Source organism: Sphaerodactylus townsendi, linkage group LG02, assembly GCF_021028975.2.
Source record: "Sphaerodactylus townsendi isolate TG3544 linkage group LG02, MPM_Stown_v2.3, whole genome shotgun sequence".
Taxonomy (NCBI): domain Eukaryota; kingdom Metazoa; phylum Chordata; class Lepidosauria; order Squamata; family Sphaerodactylidae; genus Sphaerodactylus; species Sphaerodactylus townsendi.
Window position 1 is genome coordinate 137,751,752 of NC_059426.1, and position 23,075 is coordinate 137,774,826.

Sequence of the window (23,075 nt, forward strand, 5' to 3'; positions counted from 1 at the left end):
CAAGAACCACTTTCTCCCCTATGAGCCTTCTCATATACTTAGATCAGTGGATGCCTATATTTTGCTGTCTTCTGGAGTTCTGAAGTTCATTTAATTCCCTTAGTGCTTTCACTCTGCTAAAAGCTCCCTTGTTTCAAAAAAATGTTTGCTTGGGAAGAAGAGTTAGTTTTTACATCCTGCTTTTCTCAACCTTTTAAAGATTCTCAAAGTGACTTATGATCAACTTCCCTTCCTTACCCCACAACAAACACCTTGTAAGGTGGGTGGGACTGAGAGAGTTGGGAGAGAACTGTGATTAGCCCAAGGTCACCCAGCAGGCCTCTTGTGGAGGAGTGGGGAAACAAATCTGGTTTACCAGAGTAGAGTCCACTGCTCTTAGCCACTATGGTCCCTTCCGCACATGCAGAATAATGCACTTTCAATCCACTTTCAGTGCACTTTGCAGCTATGCAGAATAGCAAAATTCACTTGCAAACTATTGTGAACATGGATTGAAAGTGCATTATTGTGCATGTGCAGAAGGGGCCCATGTCATGCTGACAGACTGAGGCTGCTGTTCAGAGGAAGGCAATGGCAAATTACCTGTACTCTCTCTTACCTGGAACAGTCTATGGAGAGGGTCACCATGAGTCAGTTGCAGCTCAGTGGCACATTCTCCTTTTTAATGGACCGATTGACTTGTTTATTGCCTTGTTCACGTGCTGCTATTTGGTTTTATTCTTTCTCTTTGTACACTAATAGAATTAGTGTTGATCAGAAGAAAAGTGAGATGTAAATATCTTAAAGAAATTAAATATTGTATGTATTATCGTACTCCATAAATGACTATTTGGACCTGAGAGGTAAAAAAAAAAAGATATACAATTTTAAATAGAGTAAATACAAGCAAAAAAAAATAGCACTTTTTTGTCTTGACTTCTTTTAAGTATTTACACAGGAGTTATAAAAAGGCTTGTGACTGGCAAGTGGACCAGGATAGAGACTTCTTGGTCTCCTGCACATTTAAAAAACATTTTTGGCAAGTATTCCCACAATGTTTCAGAAGGTGCATGGCTTCTGTCCCTTTAAGTAGGTAACATTTACTGACGTTCTTGTCACAACCACAATATGGCAACGAAAGTGATGGCACCTCAGAAATTTTAAAGCCTTGTAGAGCTCTTTAAAAGAACAGAAGCTGTGTCCTGTTTTGCATGTGACAGTCCAACAAGCGCTCAGCTGCCCGTTGCCTTAGTTTTCCAGTAGTTAAAATGAATGGCTTCTATTCAATGAACTAGCAGTGAAATGCTTATTTCCTCCACCCAGCCATCTCAGGCAGCACAGAAAGATTATTTGTATCTGAAAGAAGGCAGAAGAGGGTGTGGATGATTCACACCATCCTCTTCCTCATTGCAGCCTTCCAACACATGTAGCAGTTAATACCCGTGGATCCCTCAACCTCGGGGATGATTTTCCAGGGCTTAAAAGGAACTGCATCATGGAGGAGACTGAGGGAAAAATCCATTCTTCCCACAGAGGCAGATACAAACCACTATTTCTAAGGAGTACTGATTCTGAGGGCAACGTTATTTTTGAAATTAAAAGTGTGTGCCCAGGACAAAGTTGCACAAATTCCTTTTCCTAAAGCTTAGGGAGCTTCATTTTTTCCCCAAAGTGGCACGCTGTTGTTTGTCTTCAACATTTGTTCATAGTCCTTTTTTATGTAACTATTTTGCTGAACTGGAATATTGCAATATACTGGAAGACGTGTTCTTGTCCCCATCCCCTTCTTCTCAAACATCAGTCAGAAGTGCAAACTCAGAAGAACATGCATACAATTGCTCTTTCATCAAGAGTCTGACACAAAAGCAATATGATAGGTATAAAGTATTTTCCCCGCAGTTTGCTTAACTGTGCAGCTTAGTATTCTGTGAATCATAGTGTTTCTTAGACAGTAATACAATAAGCAAGAAGTCTTTAGATTAGATAAAAAATGCAGCAATCCGGTCAACCTTAGCTTGTTTACAAAATACTGTAACCCAAATTGCAAATGTTTGCTGCTGCTACAAAAAGAACTGAGTTTTGCAAACTTATTTTCTGTCAATTTATTGCCATGTCAAAATACTGAACACTTGGGAAGTTTATGGCCAAAATAAAATGTATCTGTACAAGTAGATCAACTGTGATGCCTTTTCATATATATAGTTAAATAAATATGTACTGCTCACCATTTTCAAAGTTTGTGTCCTGTAAACAGATACAATGGATCCCAAAATGGGAAAAGAGAAAGGGCTTAATGGGAGTTGCTCTGTTACTGAGCATGCAGGAACATCCTGTTTCTAAAATAACGTCCCCCTCCAAACCACTTCGGTTCAGTGAGGACCAAGGAGCTGTGTATGTTGACAACACAGTGACAGGGACTAGGTCTCCCAAGATATGCTTTCTAGGAAGCAACCAGTTGGCTTGCAGTTGTCACTAAGTAGCCCAGAGCCCAGCCGAGGAGACACATCCCTTCAATATGCATTATCCATGGTCAGTTCCCTCACTCACTTTGCAGATCCTCGGGGGGTTGGATTTGATGGAGCTTGTGATCTCTTCCAACTCTATGATTCTATGATTCTGTTATTTATGGAGCAACCCATTGCAACTAAATGGGCCTGGGAGACAATGGGCTAATTCCATTCCCTCTAAAAGAAAGGAACACATTCACCCATCCCTTAAACCATAACATTGTCATCAATTCAGGTGCCTTTAGCTTGTCCCCGTGTGACATCTTTTGACTTTGGAAGAATTGTGGGATTGAACATCCAGCAGTGCAACTCTTCTGTACAAGCCAAGTGTTTCCTTGATCCTGCGGGAAAGCAGCTTAAAGTGGAAGCTATCCCCAGAACCAAGTCTGGAAGACCCTCGCCACCCTTCTGCTTGAGCCAAGTGCTCATCAGCTCCTCATCAGTGGGGCAGCTGTGGCAGTTGCATGAATCCAGGAAGCATGAGTGGGAATGAAGAAAAGTAAACAAAGGGAAAATAACTTTGCCCAGCTCTTATTCTCCCCCTCACTGAATATATCTAGGCATAGGAGTATGGACAAACAGCTTCTTCGTTAGTTTCTTGATTTGAAGGGAATCTTAATGGTAAACATACAGTTCCATTTAAAGGTGGAATTTTAGTTTGTTTAGATGCGCAGAATCCCCCCATGTGACTTCTTTTCTTTCTCTTCCCACAACCCTTCCAAAAAAATCAAAATGTACTTCATGAAACTATTGTATATGAAGCACTTATTAGCCATAATTAAATGGACAATATGAATTTACTACGTCTTTAGGACTCTGGCTTGTTCTGGTTTAGAGCAAGATGATTAATGCAAATACATATTACTTGAGATAACCATTTAGCAGCTAATTTAGCCAAATTTATTACAGCAGTTAGAGGTTTTTCATTTTAGCAGACGGAGACAAGGACATGCCAAGTGTGGGGATAGGTATATGAAGGCACACTGCCCTCTAGTGTACAAAACTTTGCAAGATTAATGGCAAGCAAACAAGGGAAAGTAGGAATTGGATTATAAAAATAGCAAGGACATTCTCTTGATTCGTGCCAAAAACACACCACTTTATTCCAGCAAATGAGATACAGCTCTTTCTCCATTTGTGAAGACAAAAGTATTCAGATATGGCAGTATTCTGGTTGGAAACAAACGTGAACAGATGTTTTTAAGCTTTAAAAACTAAAAAAGCTCACATTTTCACAGAACAGATCATTTTCACCCATCCAGTCATTCCTGGTCCTTTTTTAGGCAGTGCACAGAGGAGCTCCGCTTTAACATGCTCAGTTTCACAGCTCCCTTAGGCCACCATTTCGTCTGCAGCTTTTTGGTGGATTTATTTTGCTCCAGTATTAAGCAAAGTCTCAGCAGACATTTCCCCCACTGACCATTGGATATTTGGTTCATCTGAGGACTGTAAATTCTGTTTGACAAGATCAAAAGAAGCAGATGTGTAAGTTCAGTAGCTGATATCGCCTGCAATGAAGAGAAATGATCAAAGAACTAGGGTAGAGTATCTTCCCAAACCTTTCAAATAGCCAGAATCTCAAAGAGGTTTACCCAAGAGCTATGAATAAATCACACAGAAATTTAACTTTTTAAAAACAATTTTGATGTTGAGTGCCTTGAAAATGTCCACACAGGATTCGAGGCTCTGCAAGCTGCGGAGATTTGTACTCCTTTATTGCACTTCTTTGCCTACTTGAGCTGCCAAAACAGATTAAAATCACACTACAAATGGAGGGAAACCCTCTCCTGTGCCAGGGCTCCCATAAATGGCTGGATTTATTTGTCATCATAACAACATTTTTTGTTAAATGTAGAGGGACAAAAAACCTCAATCACTGTACATATGTTATGCTGTCTTGATAGGGAAGAGGCTCCTTTAAGAGCATTACTAACAATCTTTCTTATTCCTTTTGTTTCCCTCAATACAGTGCTGAACAAGGGTCAGTGTGTAACAAAATACTACCGCTGGATGCAGAAGAATGGGGGTTATATATGGATACAGTCTTGTGCCACCATCGCTATCAATGCTAAGAATGCAAATGAGAAAAACGTCATCTGGGTCAATTACCTTCTGAGGTATATCTTCCTGTTAGTTCTGTGATTTGCATTCCTGATATCATTACATGAGTCATTCAGAACAAGTAATGGAAAAGAACACCGGTCAGGATTCTGTTGTGATTCTGTTCAGAATCAATGCCCTGTATCCAAGGAAATCTGCTTGGGGAACCTGCCTTGTGGAGTTCTCTTGCTTCTTCTTCCTCCTGCTGCAGCCCACTGAGCCCTTGCAAATTTTATTCCTGTGGATCAGTGGACCCTCTGAGAGACAGCCATGTAGGAAAGTCTGTAGTAGATGAGGGAACTGTCAGAAATTGTTGTCCTCTCTTCAGATGATGGAAGCGTTGTTAAGGCTTTGCCACTGTGTAGCTGAATACAAGACAACATTTACTGGTGGTAAGAGAAAAATGTTGACACTGATGCCTGTTTCTGGAATTCTCCCAGTTTGAGAAGCTGTGGTCACTTGCAACAGCTTTACTGCAGAGCTGGTTTATAACCATCCTTCGCTTGTATGCACTTCTTTATCTATCATAGAGTTCTGAAGTGAATCCTGCAGTGAACTTTCTGATGCATTATAACATCATATCTCCTAGAAAGGTCATTTTCACTCCCTAGTAGTGTCAGGCAATCTGCTCAATGTAGAATTCCTCTTCAAATACTACATTGATTGCATCCATTTTGTGTTCCAGTTACTTTAAGTGAATTAAAATTGTATATAGGGATAAATGTTCCAAAAGAAATATAGAACTGGCAAGTGCCTGAACTTTTGGTGAATAAAAAGAGCCAGTGTAGACTGTCAGGCCGTTTCCGCACGGGCAGAAAATGACGGCCTGGAGACGGTAAAAACGCCGTCTCCAGGCCGCCATTATACCGAGGGCGCCTTTGCAGCGCAGCAGCGCCCCCCTGGCGCTTACCTGGCTGGCCCGCAGCCGGTGTATTCTGAGAACGGCTGGGAAGATTCTTTTAAAGAATACGCCGCTGGTGAAGCCTCTGCCGAGCGAGCGGCGGCGACTTCACGCCGCCTCGCCGAGCGCCCGGCACTTACATTGTCCCTGGGCCTCCGGTATTCGCCGAGGCCGCAGGACACGCGCCCCTGGCCTCGCCGCTGGAGCAGGCCGGCGCCCAGAACCAGAAGTGTCCCCAGGCCTCGGCGCCAGCCGCCAGGCTACGCCTATTAACCCGGCGCTGGCGCTCCGCGGGGCCGGCATCCCTCCTCTTCCCGGGACCGTCCGTGCGGACGGTCCCAGCGTCTTCGGGTCGGCGCGAAATGCGCCGACCCAGCCGTTTCCGCCGCCGTGCAGAAACGGCCTCAGATAGAATTGGAAGAACCCCATTAAACCCAGATTATTATTGGTTGATTTAACAGCTGCCAGTTCTTTAGCTGGTTGTTGGCCTTCATTACAATTCGAACCTCACCCCAGAGGCCTAGGAAGTTGTAATGTATTGGCGTAGTATTTGTGTGGATCCCAGTAGGGCTGCTTTCTGAATCTGACAGATGTTAATTTTGTCAATTTGAAGATGTTTCAAATGCTGCCTAGTGTTTTCGGGATGGCACCCAGCGTTCCGATTACCACTGGGACGACCTCAACTGGTTTGTGCCATAGACGCTGAAGCTTTATTATTATTACTATTTACATTTGGTATATCGCCCACTTCCAAAAGGCTCTGGATGGTGTACAGATAAAACTAAAACAAACAATACAGATAAAATCAATACACAGCATAACAAACTTCAAATAAATACATTAAATTTCCAAGTCCTCCATCATAAACCCCTAACTTTAGGAGACACCCAAGGATTCCCAATCCCCCGCCTCCGGGAGGGGACTAGCATGGCGACCAGTAGATGGTATATGGGGGATTTTAGAATTTTAATAGTATTCTATCTCTTGCAGTAGTAATGAGGACAAGTGAGAATTGTAAAATACTTTTCACAGATATATCCCAATCCTAAGCATATTTACTCAGAAGTAAGACCTGATTATTTGAATAAGACTTACTTCTAGTAAGTGGGTGCCTAGAATTTATGCTAGTGAGACTTACCAACTCCTCCCCCCCACACACACACATCCCTATTTCATGGGCAATAGCATGCAAGAGAGACATTTCTTTTTATTCTGCTGTTGTAATTCTGCAGTTCATAAAAGATTATAAATCCAAGGTTAAAAATGTGAAACAATAAAACTTATCAACAAAAACAGTCACAAAGAGAATCATCACCAGATTTAAAAGCCACTTTTTTCTTTACTATCTCCACGAATATTACAGATATTTTGTAAAAAAAATGTAACAACTGGACAGATGGGGAAAAGATTGGAAAAAGAGTATGGATATCTATTGAGAAATATGTTAGATGAGGCAAGATTACTTATTGTAACATTTGGAAAACAGCAGAACACCTTCAACAGAAATGTGCTCCAGGAAGTGTTGCAGTATGATTATGGAGAAAAGGTGCAAGGAGTTGAAAGGGAAAATTTATATACCCAAGATGTATTTGTGCAAAAGTGGAGACTTTTTATTAATTACTGGAACCTATTAAAACAAGAGGAACAGCTGAAAACTGAGATAACCTGTCTTGTATTTAGATTTGGCCTATATCCTAACCAATAAATGGCTTAGCCATGGAATGTTGCGATGACAAACTCCCACCATTGGTGAGCAACTTCCATCCCCTCCCCCGCCCGCATTCCCCTGACTGAACAGCAAGCCCCAGCAGCCCATCCCAGTTGGCAGAGCAGTAGCGCCTTGGCACCCAGCTGCTCTGCAGGCCAGGAGAAGCCCTCTCACCTTCCCACTACTACAGAGTGCCCAAGCCAGCAGAGCAGCAGCCTTTTGGCACCAGCTGCTCTGTGCCCTGGCAGAAGCCCTCATGCCTCCCTCCCCACCCTAACAGGGCACCCAGGTCAGCAGATCAACAGTGCCTTGCTACCTGCTGCTCCATGGGCCAGCAGAAGCCCTCCTGCCTTCCACCCCAACAGGGCACCCAGGCCAGCACATGCCATCAGTAGCTCATGCGGGTTGGCTGATGCTTGTGCCTGCTCCTCCTCAGGCAGCTGCAGGTGTTACAGTGACTGTTATTATTCAGCAGTGGGGAAGAAGGCAAGTGCTCAAGAGAGTGAGTAGCTGCCACATTTTGCTGTTTTGTTTGTGTTGCTTTTTACCCATCCTGTGAAATGGTGTGCATGGTGATTGGCTAGAAGTGTGTTGTTGCCACTATGGCTAACCTTTTATATAATAAGATACTTTGAAGGTTATATATTAAGAATTAAGAGCCTCTTTTTAGAATTAATTAGTATTATGTAGTTGAGTGTGGTTAAGATTTTGGTATCTGTAATGTTGTAATAGTAAATAATTGAACTATCTTTTGTTTCTTTCCTGATTATAGTTCTGTAAATAAGCAAAATAAATGCAATAGAGGCAAAAATAGCCACAGAAACTTAATCAATGACAACAAACTCTAGTGGCATCAAATTAAGTAATGTTTTTATCTGGTGCCAAAAACTCAAAAAAGCAGGTGCCTGGCAAATAGTTATCACGAGGTGCTATAGGTCAAAATGAAAGCTTGACTTTGGTAGCCTGCCACCTCAGCTTTATAGGTGGGGCTACATAGAAAAAGTCCTCCCAAAGAAGATCTGAGCAGCTAGATTTGTTTATGAAGGATCAGGTTTTCCTTTACATTTGTGTGGGATCGCATGCGAGACTGCAGAAGTAAAAACCAGCACTTTGAATTGTGTCTGGAAACAAATTGGTAACTAATGATTCTTCAAGAACTACTGAACTGTTTTTTTCCCTTTTGTCCTTTCCAGTCAGCAATATTCCCAGTATTCTTACTTTGAAGGGAGGCTCACCCTCCCCTCATTTAGAAGTGGCTGCTGAGGGAAGGGATTGATTTTAAGAGATTGTCACCCAATTCCCTTGTCCCCTTGCTTGAGCTTCATCAGTGAATGGAAGTTAAGCATCCTTTACCCTGAACTTGATTGTTGAAGAGGGGATTAAACTCAGAGACAGAACATGAAAGGAAACCTTTATATGGTTGCTGTCTGTCCCTTCTCCCATAACTCAGTCATGAAGCTTTGGCTTCTCAACAGGTAAAGACAATCATATGTGTGCTGCACTCTGAGGCTTGAGTTTCTAGGAGTTTAAGAGGAATATACATGATAATATATCTCCATGGTGTTTGAGATAGAGCTAAGACTATTCAATTGATAGAGACTCTTTGCTAGTCTGCCTTCTTTCTACCTAGTTTGGCACACTGAGAATCATACATACATAACGTAAATACATAAATGATTGATAGCTAACAGTGACCATGAAAAACTTAACTGTAATGTGTGAGAAAATGTAGTGACAGTGGAAAGCAGAGACCAGACAACTGTTGCATATACCTAAACTCTCAATCAGATATCCATCCTATCTCTACTACAGTTATGAAGAACGTTTGTTAAAATTTGTTTAAAAAGATAAGAGTACAGAGATTAAAACTAGTCTTCCAGTCTCTTCCCGGATGCTGGCACATACTCAGGGTTCCAGTGAGCTACTTCCATTAGGACCTTTGCCCTCAGGCCCTTGCATCCCACCAATCTATAACTTCAGATTGACAGGAAATGGGGTTCTTGGAAGACACTGACCTTGCACAGTAGCATAAGGAAACATCTAACCATCCCAATCACCTTTCCCATTAACCCCCCTTGTTAGGCATTCTGATGTTTGTGTTTCAGAAAGCTAATTCAATGCCACAATGCCACATCAGGGATCTCCAGTCTTTTTGAGCCTGTGGACGCCTTTGCAATTCTAACTCAATGTGATGAGTGCAGCCATCAAAATGGCTGCCAAAGCTTACCTTCATCAACATACAGTGGCGTAACTTGGCAAACTGGAGCCTGTGCAAAACCTGAGTTTGATGCCCCCCAGGCGCATGCCCGGTGCAACACGCACCCCCAGCCCCCTTGTAGCTATGCACAGTGGCGTATCTAGGCAAACTGGAGTTTGGCACCACCACCCCATGGGCAGCCGCCCTCCCCCACCATGACCAAGCAATGATTTTTTACACCAGGTCATTTCAAAGTCACCATCACATTATATAACATGCCCCAACTCACAAATCTGAACACAGCAATAGGCCATGCCACACAGCAGAAATAATTTTTTGCAAACATTTTCAAAATGCTTTCAAAATGTTTTACTACTGCTATGAAAACATTTTATGGTGTTGTATCCAGTCCCCCCAGTTGGGGGAAACTGCATCACTTTCAATGTTATTTAAACTGGGAACCCTAGATTCTCCCTTTAAGGTGGATTTAAAAGGAGAATCTGGGCTCCCTAGTTTAAACAAGTGATGCTTGTTTACCCCCCCAAACAGCATCATTTTCAATGATGTTTAAACTAGGGAGCCCAGATTCTCCTTTTAAATCCACCTTAAAGGGAGAATCTGGAGTCCCCAGTTTAAACAACATTGAAAGTGATGCTATTTGGGGGTGGATTCTTCCCCACCCCGAAACAGCATCACTTTCAATGTTTAAACTGGGAACCTCAGATTCTCCCTTTAAATCCATGCCAAGGGGGGTTTAAAAGGAAAATCTGGGGAAATTTGGAGGGGTGCCTGCTGTCAGGGGTGCAATTGTTAAGCTAGCAGCACCAAACTTTCAGGGTATCTTTAGGAGACTCTCCTAATGATACCACCCAGGTTTGGTGAAGTTTGGTTCAGGGGATCCAAAGTTATGGGCCCTCAAAAGTGTAGCCCCCATCTTCTCTTAGCCCCCATTGGAAACAATGGGTGATGGGGCACCCCCTTTGGGAGTCTGTAGCTTTGGACCCCCTGGACTAAACTTCACAAAACCTGGGTGATATCAATAAGAGACTCTCCTGATGATACCTCCCAGGTTTGGTGAAGTTTGGTTTGTTTGTTTGTTTGTTTATTCAATTTGATAAACTACCCTACCCCCGAAGGGCTCATGGTGGTGTACAGCAAAACAATAACAAACACAGTAAAAACAAATCGAATAATCCCAGTTAAAAAATAATACAAAACCTTAAAACGATAGCAGCAGTAACCTTCAATAAATAGTTAACAGCAAGAGACGTCTGGCATCACAACCCAGTGATCAAACCCTGGGAGGGGGCTGGCAGATGGTCAAATACACAGCCAGTCACAGGGCAATGAGAGGGGTGGGCTCAGTGGCCACCCCCCCCAAAAGGTTCAGGAGGTCCAAAGTTATCAACCCTCAAAGGTGTAGCCCCCTTCTCCTATTAGCTCCCATTGGAAACAATGGGGGATGGGGCACTCCCTTTGGGAGTCCATAACTTTGGACTCCCTGAACCGAACCTCACCAAACCTGGGTAATAGCATCAGGAGAGTCTCCCGAAACATCCCTGAAATTTTGGTGCTGCTAGCCTAAAAACTGCGCCCCGTGAAAGCCAAAAAAGGAAAACCCACTAAAATACCAAAAAACCCACAAACGAATCCTGCATTTTTAGTGCCCACCACAAGGAGGCACCCTGGGCAACTGCCCACTTTGCCTAATGGGCATTACACCCCTGCCAACATAGAGAAGATCCCTATGTTGTGGTGGCAGCTGCTGCGAAACTAATATTTTAAAAAATCCAGTCAATGAAATCTCCATATAAATTTTGTAAAGCAGATGTGATGAATTTTCAGTCAGAAGATTTTTTGTTTTCATTTTTGTTGCTTTCACTTCAAATATTTTAAATATTTTAAAATGGTATTTTTCAGACTGTTCTCTACTTTCCTCATTCAGTCATTATGTATTTCACGAGCAAGCTGTAAAGCAAATGATGGAATTACTCTTTATTGTTGTGAGTTAGTGTTAAAAGGCAAGATACAAGTTAAGTTAGTTATATAACTGAATGACTTAAAATAGTTCTCACCTCTTTTCTCCATTCTGAACATTCTGGCACATTCTAGCAAGACCAGATTTCAGTAAGGCAAACTGAAGATGCAACTATAAAAACAAATTGGCAGGTGCAAGCTAAATTTTCAATGACTAATTATGATGGGCAAATCTAATCCCCATATCCAAATTATGTGCCAGACTGTATCCCTTTGTGCATTTGGTCATATAAGTTAATGGCTGCATCTCACTTCTTTGCTGAAATGTAAATTACAGCATATTTGGGCACATGTGGTGAGGGAAATGCCTGCATGACCAGTACAATGTTTAAAACTGTATACAATGAGGGAATTATTAGATCATCATTTTAAATTAACCTAGAGTTTTAATGTTAATTATTGATGGCAAATATATATTTTTATATATATATATATATATATATATATATATATATATATATATATATATATATATATATATATATATATATATATATATATATATATATATATATATATAACTTCTTGAAATATGCAACTACTGTCTAAACATACACTATACTTCTAAAGGCATTATCTAAAAGGGCCTTCTGAATTTTTTGTTTTTACTGTAATGTACCCATGACTCTTTATTGACATGCTCATTCATTCATATCCTGCCTTTCCTGATGGTCAAGCTTGCTTACAATAATAGTTAAAAATATTTTCTGTTAAATCCAAAAATAAAATAGCAAACCCCATAGGAGCATTTTTAAAACTTTCCTCATGACTTGCAGAAACCAAAGTTAAACTTGTAAGCTTCTAGTAGATTCACTTTAGGTAAAAAAAAAAAAACAGCTCAGAAAAGTGTAAATCAGACATACCTCTTTAGCACCTCTGCTCCAATTAAGCACAGCATTAAAATTTTAAAAATGCTTGGAAATCCAATCACAAATTTCCTGCCTAATGGGATAGTCTGGTCCCTAAGCATACATGGGGAAATTTCTCAGAAATTTAGTCATCTCTGCTGATCCACCCCCTGTGAGATGTTGTGGCCATGGAAGGATTTGTACAGTGCAGCTGAAAGGGAGATAAAGCAAGGCATTGCTCACTGTCTTGGTTATCGCACTTTCGGAGCATTCATACCCAAAAAACACTTTTTCTCTTAAAAAAAAAAAAAAATTAGAGAGGAGTACTTCTTTTTAATCTATACTTTTTTATCTGTAGCCATATTGATAATGTGAAACAGGAAAATCCCAGCATGTGACAAGGAGGCATAGATACTGTTGCCCTGTGAAATCATTTCTGGAATTGATAGTACTTTAAGGTTTGATTCAACTGAACTAAACCTTGCCTACTCAGCAAGCTGGGGTGGGTTAACACAACATGAGAAAATGTTCATGTTTTAAAAGAGCATAAGGAAAGGCTTTGTTTTGCTTTCTGCTGAGTTTCATGCAAGTTTCATGCAATTGCAAGAGTATAGCTTATCTGTAATTTATTTTTAGTTGAAATGTGGGTCCGTGCTCATCACCAGACTCTTTGAGATGCTTTCCAAAGTGTGCTTTGTGACTTATTATAAACACCTACCAGTATTCAGTAAATGGAAGGGACTTCCTTTTTCTAAATGCTGTGTTTAACTAACACAGCATTTACTTTTAAATAATACATTTTTAAATGAAGATTCAGAGTTATACTAATAGCCAAAGGCTGACCTCCATGCAGATAGCGACATCCATGCAGTGGGGCCAGCTGCAGTTACCACTTGTGAATTTGTAACACTAGAGAAACCCAGAAAACTCTAACATTTGGGTGGAAAGTATACTTGCATTTCTCCACCAAGGAAGGACTAGAGCAGGAGTGGCCAAACTTACTTAATATAAGAGCTGCATAGAATAAACATCAGATGTTTAAGAGCCAGGAGACATGAACAAATATTACACACGTCCAGAGGTGGGATCCAGCAGGTTCTCACAGGTTCCCGAGAGGGATTTACTGGTAACTAGTGTTGTGTGTGCGAGAGGGGGTTACTTTCAATTGAGTGATTTTGCCAATGTGATTTTTGCCTTAGAGTGCTGGCCAGCCTCCTCTCAGCAGTAAAGCGTGCAGGTGAAGTCTCTTGGAAGCAGTCTAGCAGGAGGTGCACCTGCGTGCATGGCAGCCTGCGCCTGCATGCATTTGTTTCCTATCCAAGGACCGGCACAGTGACTGCGTCCTTGTCACAGCCCCGCCCAGGAATTCCCCGCCCCCGGAATGCCCAGCCACACCCCCGTCGTGCCCCGCCCATCCCCATTGGCGCTACGCCATAGTTTGAATCCCACCACCATGGGAACCTGTTACTAAAATTTTTGGATCCCACCACTGCACACGTCTGTATTGTTACATGCACAGTTTGTGACAGACATTTCATTACATTTTGTTACAGACATTTTATATAAACATTAGGAAATACAGATACATAATAATTATTATTCAGATATGTATTTTAATTAACATTAAATGATACTGCCAAGCATAAAAACAAAAGGAATAAGGATACTGCTAATAATAGTTACTGGCTATTACTGGTCGTAGAAATATTGTGAGTCTCAATCTTTGCTGTGAGTTGTTTAAAATCTGATTGATATGTTGTGAAGACTGTATGAATTACAGGGGCTATGGGGCCTTGGGCACTTCTCCCCCAGCCCCATAGAAAAGGGCAGCAGTATGGCCAGGGACAAGTATGTGCACAGCAGGAGATCGGCTGGGAGAGGGGGAAACCCACTCCAGCAACCAGCCACCCCGGCTGCAAGTCACACATTATGTGACAAAGAGCCACATTCAGCTCTCAAGCCACAGTTTGGCCACCCCTGAACTAGAGACTTACTTTTTAAAACAAAGAAGAAGAAAGCTAGTATCTTTTTTTTAAGGCAGGGGTAGTGATTCTGTGATGCCAACAATGACCCCACCAATGACCACCACACCCTTCCTGGAAAATCCTCATTATAGAAGGCACATGGAGAAGAAAATAAACTGACTCCACAACTGTGAAAATGCAGAGGGATGGCAGACATATGGAAGACCCGTGCCCAAATTGATTCCACTGCTTGTGGATTAACTGCCAAGAAAATCAGGAATAAGTTGAGCATAGAAAAGCCCATAATGACAGTGTTCATTTGACTAGTCCTCTTGCTTGCTGTATTGATTGGGCATTTTTGTGGGCAAATAATATCATATGAACCAACCCCTAAACAATTCCAAATGGAATCAAATGCTGCCTCATTCCCACTCACACAGTGATCATTGATATCTTCCATATCCAGTGGTAATGCATGCATTCACAGTTCTTTTTCTCATTCACACCTGAACTTTCCCACACTGTACACTTACCATGTCTTTTATGAATGGCTATAGCTGTGGGGCTTTTAAGTAACTGTAGAATTACTTGACTATATGTAGTCCCCTGAATTCCAGAAGAACTGAGAAATGCAATAGGACTTGAAGTTGCTTCTTGACAAAAAATAGACAAAAAACCCCTGCCCATTGTATTCAGGTTCTTAGCTCCTTTATTTTTAGCAATCTTCAGGGGCTTCCAGGCTGAGTATTAGTAATCTTTTACACTTAACTCCATACACTGCAAATTGGTATGTGATACATTTACTTGAAGACACTAGTTATCCAAAAGAAGAGATGAGAATCCCAGTAAGATGCCAAGAAGAATTTGAGGGTTAGCAACAGTGATCTTCAAAGATGGCAAATGGCTGAAATGCTCTTGATGTTTTTGTGCCACTGGTTACCAAATAAAGTTTTATTATGAAATAGCAGGTACAATCTGATTGGCCTTGAGTATCCTGGTAGCTTAGGTACCTGGGTAGTAGCAGACTCTTGGTGGTATAAATATTTGATGGCACTATTAAAAGGAGTCTGCATAAAACTTCTGCTTTCAGAAACTGAAAAGATATTTCATGTTTGCTTTGCTGTGCTCTCTAAATACATTATTTGCTCTAGAGAGCTGAGAGAACAGAGAGCTGAAACTATCAAACTTCACCTGATATATTGGTGTTTCTGTTTGCTGTCTCTTTAGCAACCCTGAATATAAGGACACCCCAATGGATATTGCACAACTTCCTCATCTGCCAGAGAAAACCTCAGAATCCTCTGAGACGTCAGATTCTGAATCAGATTCAAAGGACAACTCAGGTAACAGCTGGTACCTTGTAAGAGATTTTCTTCCTACATCGTATAGCCAAGTGATGGATGGTATTTGCCGTTTAACATTGGATCTTACCATTCCATGTCAAATCACAGCTTAACATTTTTTAAAATCACACAAATAGGCTTATGAATTCATTGTGCCCATATTGCTGTTAGCTAGGCAGAATGGTAAGATGCAACCCATTTTATCATAGTAAAACTATATATTTAAACCAACGTTTCCCTTTTTAAAAACAAAATGCAGTCATTGGCCCATAATTTGAAAGTGATACAAAGTGACCCCTTTGTTTAAACAAAAAAATACTTCCAACAGCTTTGGAAATAGGTGAACTACATGTACCTTAACTACATATAATGTGTTCTTCTACTCTTAGACTTCCATGAGATAATTTAAAATTTCTGTGCAATGAAAATAGATGTACGACTTACAGAAAAGAAAAAGGTTTAGTTTGGCAGCCATTTGTATGATTGAAGACAGTAAAGGGAAGGATCCCATTGGCTGTCTGCCTTTGACAGTCCCAAAGTTAAGATAAGTTTTGAGCCCATTCTAAACTGCAGTTTCAATAGCAGAATCATTCGTTTTGAACTCAATGATCCCAGTTAATGAGGAGAAGTACACTTTTTTTCTGGGAAAGGAAATGGGCCACATTAAGCACAAAGCTGGAGGGTGGGCAGAATCTGGCCTCCCCTGATGTTTAGTGGTAGATGGCTTTCTCCCCATCCTGATGGTTTCCACAAGAACATAGATGAAGTAAATAAATAAATGAGAATTGGCTCTATTTACTTCTATGACAGAATTGTAAACTGAGCTAGGGCAGCCAACCTAGGCTGGAAGGAGCCTAACTCAGCCTTTATTTTGCCACTGAAACATCTTGCGCGTCCTGTTTCTTCCAGTAGCTGGCAGCCTTCTGGCATTCCTGCTGTGGTGCAAAGGGAGTTTTATTCCAGAGCAGAGGGACTCTCAAGCCCTGCCCAAAGCAATCCTGTCCCCTTCTTCTGACATGGTAATCCACAAAGCTGCTATTGCTCATAAAAGATGAAGTCTGGAGCCAGAAGAGAACCTGGAGAATCAGTTGTCTCTGTATTCAAAGTTTTTCAGTCTCTTGGTCACCATAGAGGGTGACCAGACATATGTGCAAGTTATATTGAAATATAAAGCAGACTTTGCTTTAGGCTTTGGCCCTTTCCGCAGGGGCCATTTATGGTTTTTGGAAAACAGGTTTTTGGAAAACAGGTTTTTGGAAAACAGTGCATTCCCGGCGGCGCGGTACAAACGGCACCGCCAGGAACACGCTGTTTTCCCCATCCCTCTCCCACTCACCTCGTCGCCTTCGTTGCTCTTCAGGACTGCTGAGACCCTCCCTTGCTGTCCTCTGACCCCTGGAGGTCGGAGGGCAGCGTGGGCGGTTCTTAGGAGTCCGGCAGGGCGACGAAGGCGACGAGGTGAGTGGGAGAGGGACGGGGAAGAGGCAGCTCCATGCGGAGCCGCCTCTCCCGCGCCAGCCTCACCAGGGGCCGCTCGCACGCTGCTGTGCGAACGGCCCCCACCCCTCCACCGGCAGAATTTCGCACAGCGGAAAGGGCTTTTGTGACAAAATTATCACTCATATCCACTATCATTTCTCAGTTGTGGGGAGAGGAATACCAACTAAATTGATCTTGTACAAAAACATGTTATTCTGTTTGCTTATGCCAGAAATATTCCTCATAATAATATTATGCTGGCTAATTAGACCTCTAAGTGGCCTTTAAATCTTTCATTCACATTCTCAATGGTGTCTTTTCCCCTTTTCTTTCTGTTTAGAAGACAATGAAAATTCAAAGTCGGATGAGAAAGGAAACCAGTCAGAAAACAGTGAAGACCCTGAGTCAGATAGGAAGAAGTCCGGGAATCAGTCAGATAATGAAATGAACTGTAATGATGATGGGAACAGTTCCAGCAATCAGGATAGCAGAGACAGTGATGACAGCTTTGAAAATTCTGACTTTGAGACTCAAAAGGCCCCTGAAGATAATTTTGGCACTCTGGGTTCTATGCAGATAAAGGTGGAGCGCTACGTGGAAAGTGAATCTGACTTGCGGTTACAAAACACTGAATCATTGACCTCAGATAGTGCCAAGGACTCAGACAGTGCAGGAGAAGGAAATGCTCAGTCTTCCAGCAAACATCAAAAGAGGAAGAAGAGGAGAAAAAAGCAAAAAGGAGGCAGCATGACCCGCAGAAGGCTGTCAAGCACTTCAAGCCCCAATGGACTCGACACAGCATTGGTGGATCAGCCACAGCTGCTCTCATCACCAAACAGTGCCTCAGTGCTCAAAATCAAAACAGAGATCTCAGAACCTATCAATTTTGATAATGATAGCAGTATTTGGAATTACCCACCCAACAGGGAAATCTCAAGGAATGAATCACCCTACAGTATGACCAAGCCCCCAAACTCAGAGCACTTCCCCTCACCACAAGCCAGCAGTAGTTTACATGTCTCCATTCCAGACTCTGTTCTCACCCCACCAGGAACTGAAAATACTGCCAGCCGCAAATCTCAGTTCAGCACCTCATCCAACTCAGCCTTGGCTCCCGTATCCTCTGACCCTTTATCGCCACCGTTGTCCGCATCTCCACGGGACAAGCATCCAGGAGGCCCCAGCACTTCCAACCCTTTGTTGTACACTGGTGATCTGGAAGCCCTCCAGAGGTTGCAAGCAGGCAATGTGGTCCTTCCTTTGGTTCACAGGGTAACTGGAACCCTTGCTGCCACCAGCACGGCTGCTCAGAGGGTCTATACCACTGGCACTATTCGGTATGCTCCAGCTGAAGTTACTTTAGCTATGCAGGGCAATCTCCTCCCCAACACTCATGCTGTTAACTTCGTGGATGTTAACAGCCCCAGCTTCGGCCTGGATCCTAAAACACCAATGGAAATGCTCTACCACCACGTTCACCGACTCAATATGTCAGGACCGTTTGGAAGTGCTGTGAGCGCAGCCAGTCTGACCCAAATGCCTGCAGGGAATGTGTTCACAACTGCCGAAGGACTCTTCTCTACTCTTCCTTTTCCTGTGTACAGCAATGGTATTCATGCCACACAGACACTGGAACGGAAAGAGGATTGAAATATGACCACATACTGTGTTCAGTGTTATACTCTGAGGCATAGACTATATTTTAATTTAGACCTTTAATTCTAGCACTTTGAATTTGAGCAGGTCAGCTTATTCTCTCAATATGATGGTCCCCCCATTTCACCCCCTTTCTCTTTAACTTGACTTATTCTTTAATGTAAAAGATTTTTTTTATTTGCCTTCAGAGAGCTGAAGTATTAGTTGCCTGCCATTTTGTCTTCTTCCAAGATGTGTATTTTTTTCCTTTGCATCTTTATTAAGATGCCTTTAATATGTGTATGCCTCTGCCATAGAATACTCAGTGTTGTGGTAAAGAGATTTTAATGGGACAACCATTCGGTTTACTTCATGATCTTGATATGATCAAGATTAAAAGAAACAAGCATAAAACAGTGTGCCCTGTTTGACCAAGTCAAATGAAAAGGGATTTTTTTGGTTCCTAATTCCTTTAAAAATAGGGGATAGTATTTTAGAATTTTATGCAGAGTTTAATTCACTTTTTATGGTTAAGATTTTCTTACTTGCACATAAAATAATTTGTGTTCTTAAAAAGTTAATTTCTGGCCTGTGATTAGAATAATAAGAGGATGGACTAAATGTTAATTACAGAAACGTTAACTTAATTTCTAAAACCATGGTGCTATCATTTATTAATCTGTAATGTCTTCACACAAATATGCAGCTTGTGGGCTGGGGTTTTTGAAAGGAATGTTTTCTGTACTAGTCTATAGTCAGGTGCTGCAGTTTCTTTGGTTAGTTAAGATAAAAAGCCCTCATTAACATTTGCTGCAGGACTTAATTTTTTTTTTTACCTCCAAACTAACAAACATAGCCTCACATTAAATTTAAATGGATCTGGAAGCTTTTTTTCCTTTTTTTGGGTAAATGCGCTTAAAATGAAAACTCAATTAAATTGACATGGGGATCAGAGGTTTGTTTTAGGTGTGTACAGTTTCTCTTTTTTCATTTTCTCAGTGTAACTGGGGCTAATTTTACAACTTCCAAATAACACTTCAGAGTAAGGGGAAAAAGATATATTTAACATTTTTTTCATTTAATGTTATAGAGCGAAGGTTGTAATTTTGTTTGTTCGTTTTGTTTGTTGAGTTGTCTTTTGTAATTCCCCCTCACCCCCTTCTAGTGCTGAAGCCAATATGTTTTCAAGAATGGGTTAATGAGCTTGAAATAGGTAACTGCAACTAAAAACTGCACATTAAGTATTTAAAAAAAGAAAAAAGAAAAGAAATCTCCTATTTTGTCTTTGTTGCCAGAAATCAGTGTAGTGTCAAACACTCCAAATGACTGTCAAGTATAAATTCTTCTTCCACCCCATCCATTGTTGGCAGCTGTTTGTTAAGGCATCTAATAACAGATGTGAGAACTGTAATGTGTACAATGTGTAAGTGTCCTTGGCTGTCAGTCCCATTGCAGTTTCAATGTGTGTTACTATATGCAGTATATACTAAGCTAATGTAGTTGTTTTGTCCTTTGTCTTCTCTGTGCTTTATCTCTAGTCTGGAGTGGCAAATGCCCATTCCTAACAGTCCTAGTGAACAAGTGATTCTTGGGGGTTAGTGGTTTTTGTGTGGTGACCTTCCTCTGTAATGTCACCTTATGCTGCTTCCACTGTCTGTATATCTTTTCATTTCCGCTGTTGCTTTGCTGTTGTGTATTCTCAGATCACTCTTTCTCTCTTCCCCCTCCCTTGCTTTGTTTCTCCCCTATTTCTTCCTCTTTCTCTCTTTCTCCATTCTCAGAGATAAAGACTCTTAACTAGCTCAAGGTTAATGGAGCCATTTTTTCCCACAGAGGAATTCTGGGTATGACTTACTCTGAACAGTGTGTGACACACAATGCACTAAAGAGTAATACTCAGATATATTAAACAAAGTGATGCCATATAGCCTCAGTTGTTAACATTTCCAGAGTCCCTTGTGCTCTAACTGTAAGTAGATGGTGCATTTCTTTGGTTTTCTCCCAAATAGGTTAATGGAGCAATTTTCAAGTGAGATAGAAAATTCTTTCAGAGGTCAACTGACATGGGTAAAAAGGGCAACTGAGCTTAGGATTGTCATATAGATATTTTTGCATATATGTGCAATGTTAATGTATAATAGCTCAATTGTCCTCTACATTTTGGAAATCACACTTGATAAACCAAACAAGCTAGCAATTTAGAACACGAGTGGTAGGTCTGAGAAAGAATGGAAAGGAATGATGCCCCAAATAGGCAAATTCTGATAATGAGTTAGATTTGAAGGATTTTAAGAAGATTTCAAGACCAAGGCAAGCTGATTCGTGTTTACTTTTGGAAGCTCTACTCTAGCTATTGAACAATCAAAGGAGTGCACCTATCGGCTACAAAGAACAGCTAGACAACTGTTGTTTTTTTATTTTTTATTTTTATTTTATAAATGTTTCTGTGTTGTGTCAAAATGATTTCTGGTGATTTAAACTAACAGATAATCACAGCTGCTGTCTAAATCCATAGTGTTTAAAATTACAAAATGGAAAAAAAACTTCATTACCTGTGAAGACTGTGTCTGTGTTTTTAACTATTTCTTGTACAAATATATGAAATCTTTTATGAGGAGACTGGTGCCAAGTAGCTGAATAAAGGGGAAAGGGATTCTGTTCGTATAAATCTTAGCAGTGTTACCAACTCTACAATATATAAAAAATTAAAATGTTAAAAAATGACAGCTATGGTACTTTTATTTTGTGTTAAGCTAACCGAATCTAACTTCTTGAGTGCCTGGCTTATCCGAAACATTTTTTTCATTGATCATTGATAATGCTGCAAATCAGAAATGTACATACTTCATTTACAACAGGGTTCTTTTTATACTTTTGTAGATTCTCATACATGTCATACATGGTTGTCTTTATGTAACTTAATTTTTTTCATCCTGCAGGTGCCATTTTCATAATAAACTTCTCTTGGATTTGTTACTATCTGGCATCATTTCTTTTACATATGATCATCCTGATTAATTGAAGCTGGTAGTATTTGTTTGAGCAGGTACCTTGTTTAATTATTTTCTTTTTAAAAGCCAAAAAGAAAATGGAAAAAAAAGAGAGGAATAACTAGATGATTTTTAAAGCTTGCGAGCTGATCAAAGAAGCAATGGAGATGCAGGCTGGCAATGCTAATCCAAATACTACACAAAACGTGCCACCATCCTAAATTCTCAGCTACCCCAACTCATTCTCATACTGAGCATTTTATGCACATTATCAAAACTGAATAATGGACTTGCAGTTTTCACAGTTATAAAAGGTGCTTTTTAATGAATGCACTCCAAAAGAGGACAGCTTACATAACATCAATCATGTAAAATGCACTTTATATTTTCCTTTATGCTTGACATTCTTAAACCAAACTCTTCCGTCACTCATGTCTAAGTTCCTGATTTTCTTAATGACTTTCTTCCTTCAGATTAGAAAACATTTTCACCTGTGTTGTATTGGCCAGGCATAGTGCCAAGCAGAGTGAGTGCAGAAGAGTTTGCCAGTATACAACAAATAGAACAGTTAATCTCCAAGTCAAATCACATGAATTCGGTCTGAAAACTATATGGACAAGTTGATTTTGTGAAGGCAAACAGCGAGGTGAACAGTCAAAGAACTGTGTGTGTGTGTGTGTGTGTGTGTGTGTGTGTGTGTGTGAGAGAGAGAGAGAGAGAGAGAGAGAGAGAGAGAGAGAAGCCGGTGCACTTTTAGAACTCTAACAGTTATTATGGCTTATGGCACTTTGACATCAACAGGATGGGATTTTCCTGTGTCACACTTCCCTTCCTGTGAAATATCCTGGCTTGTACATTCCTTACACAGTCTTTCTGCACCCTAACAGAATGTATTATACTTGATGCTGACTTGTTACAGAAGCTGAGCTTCTTTCTGCTGTAAGAACATTTTGGGGTGACACTGCAATTAGGGAGGCAATTTGATACCCAAGTGCCACGCAAGCCCACAATTCTAGTGGAGCAAGAGTGCCTCTCTCCTATTTATCATTGGTCATCAAAGTTAACCATTCAAAATTGCATAACCATTCTAATTTTTATTACTTCAAGGCACATTCCAATCTATGAAACAGCTTTCTGACAATTGATGGAAATGTAGGCAATCATGTTTATTTATTTGAAATATTTCAATTTCATCCTTTACCCAAAAGGGGTGAGGTGATTCGCAGAGTATTGTACAGGCAATATTTCTTGCATATCTAGACCCTCAGGTTTGGTTTTATGCTCATGTGGAGCTGAGCTGAACTTCTCTTAGCATTCCACTCACTTTTTTGTTTCTGATTTACTGATAGGGCCTAGGACACTGGAGAGGATGGGGCATATCCAGATA

General features: G+C 40.9%; 1 protein-coding gene across 14 annotated transcripts in view; it reads left to right on the plus strand.

The window, feature by feature from the left end:
• Positions 1-21,674, plus strand: part of NPAS3 (neuronal PAS domain protein 3) — an 875,259-nt gene extending 853,585 nt beyond the window's left edge. For all 14 annotated transcript variants that reach the window (XM_048484759.1, XM_048484762.1, XM_048484764.1 and 11 more), the window contains 3 exons: positions 4,456-4,603; positions 15,469-15,584; positions 17,404-21,674. In XM_048484759.1, the coding sequence (XP_048340716.1) occupies positions 4,456-4,603; positions 15,469-15,584; positions 17,404-18,713 (1,574 nt within the window). In that variant the 3' untranslated portion in view covers positions 18,714-21,674. The remainder of the gene's footprint in view (positions 1-4,455; positions 4,604-15,468; positions 15,585-17,403) is intronic.
• The last annotated feature ends 1,401 nt before the right edge of the window (positions 21,675-23,075 follow it).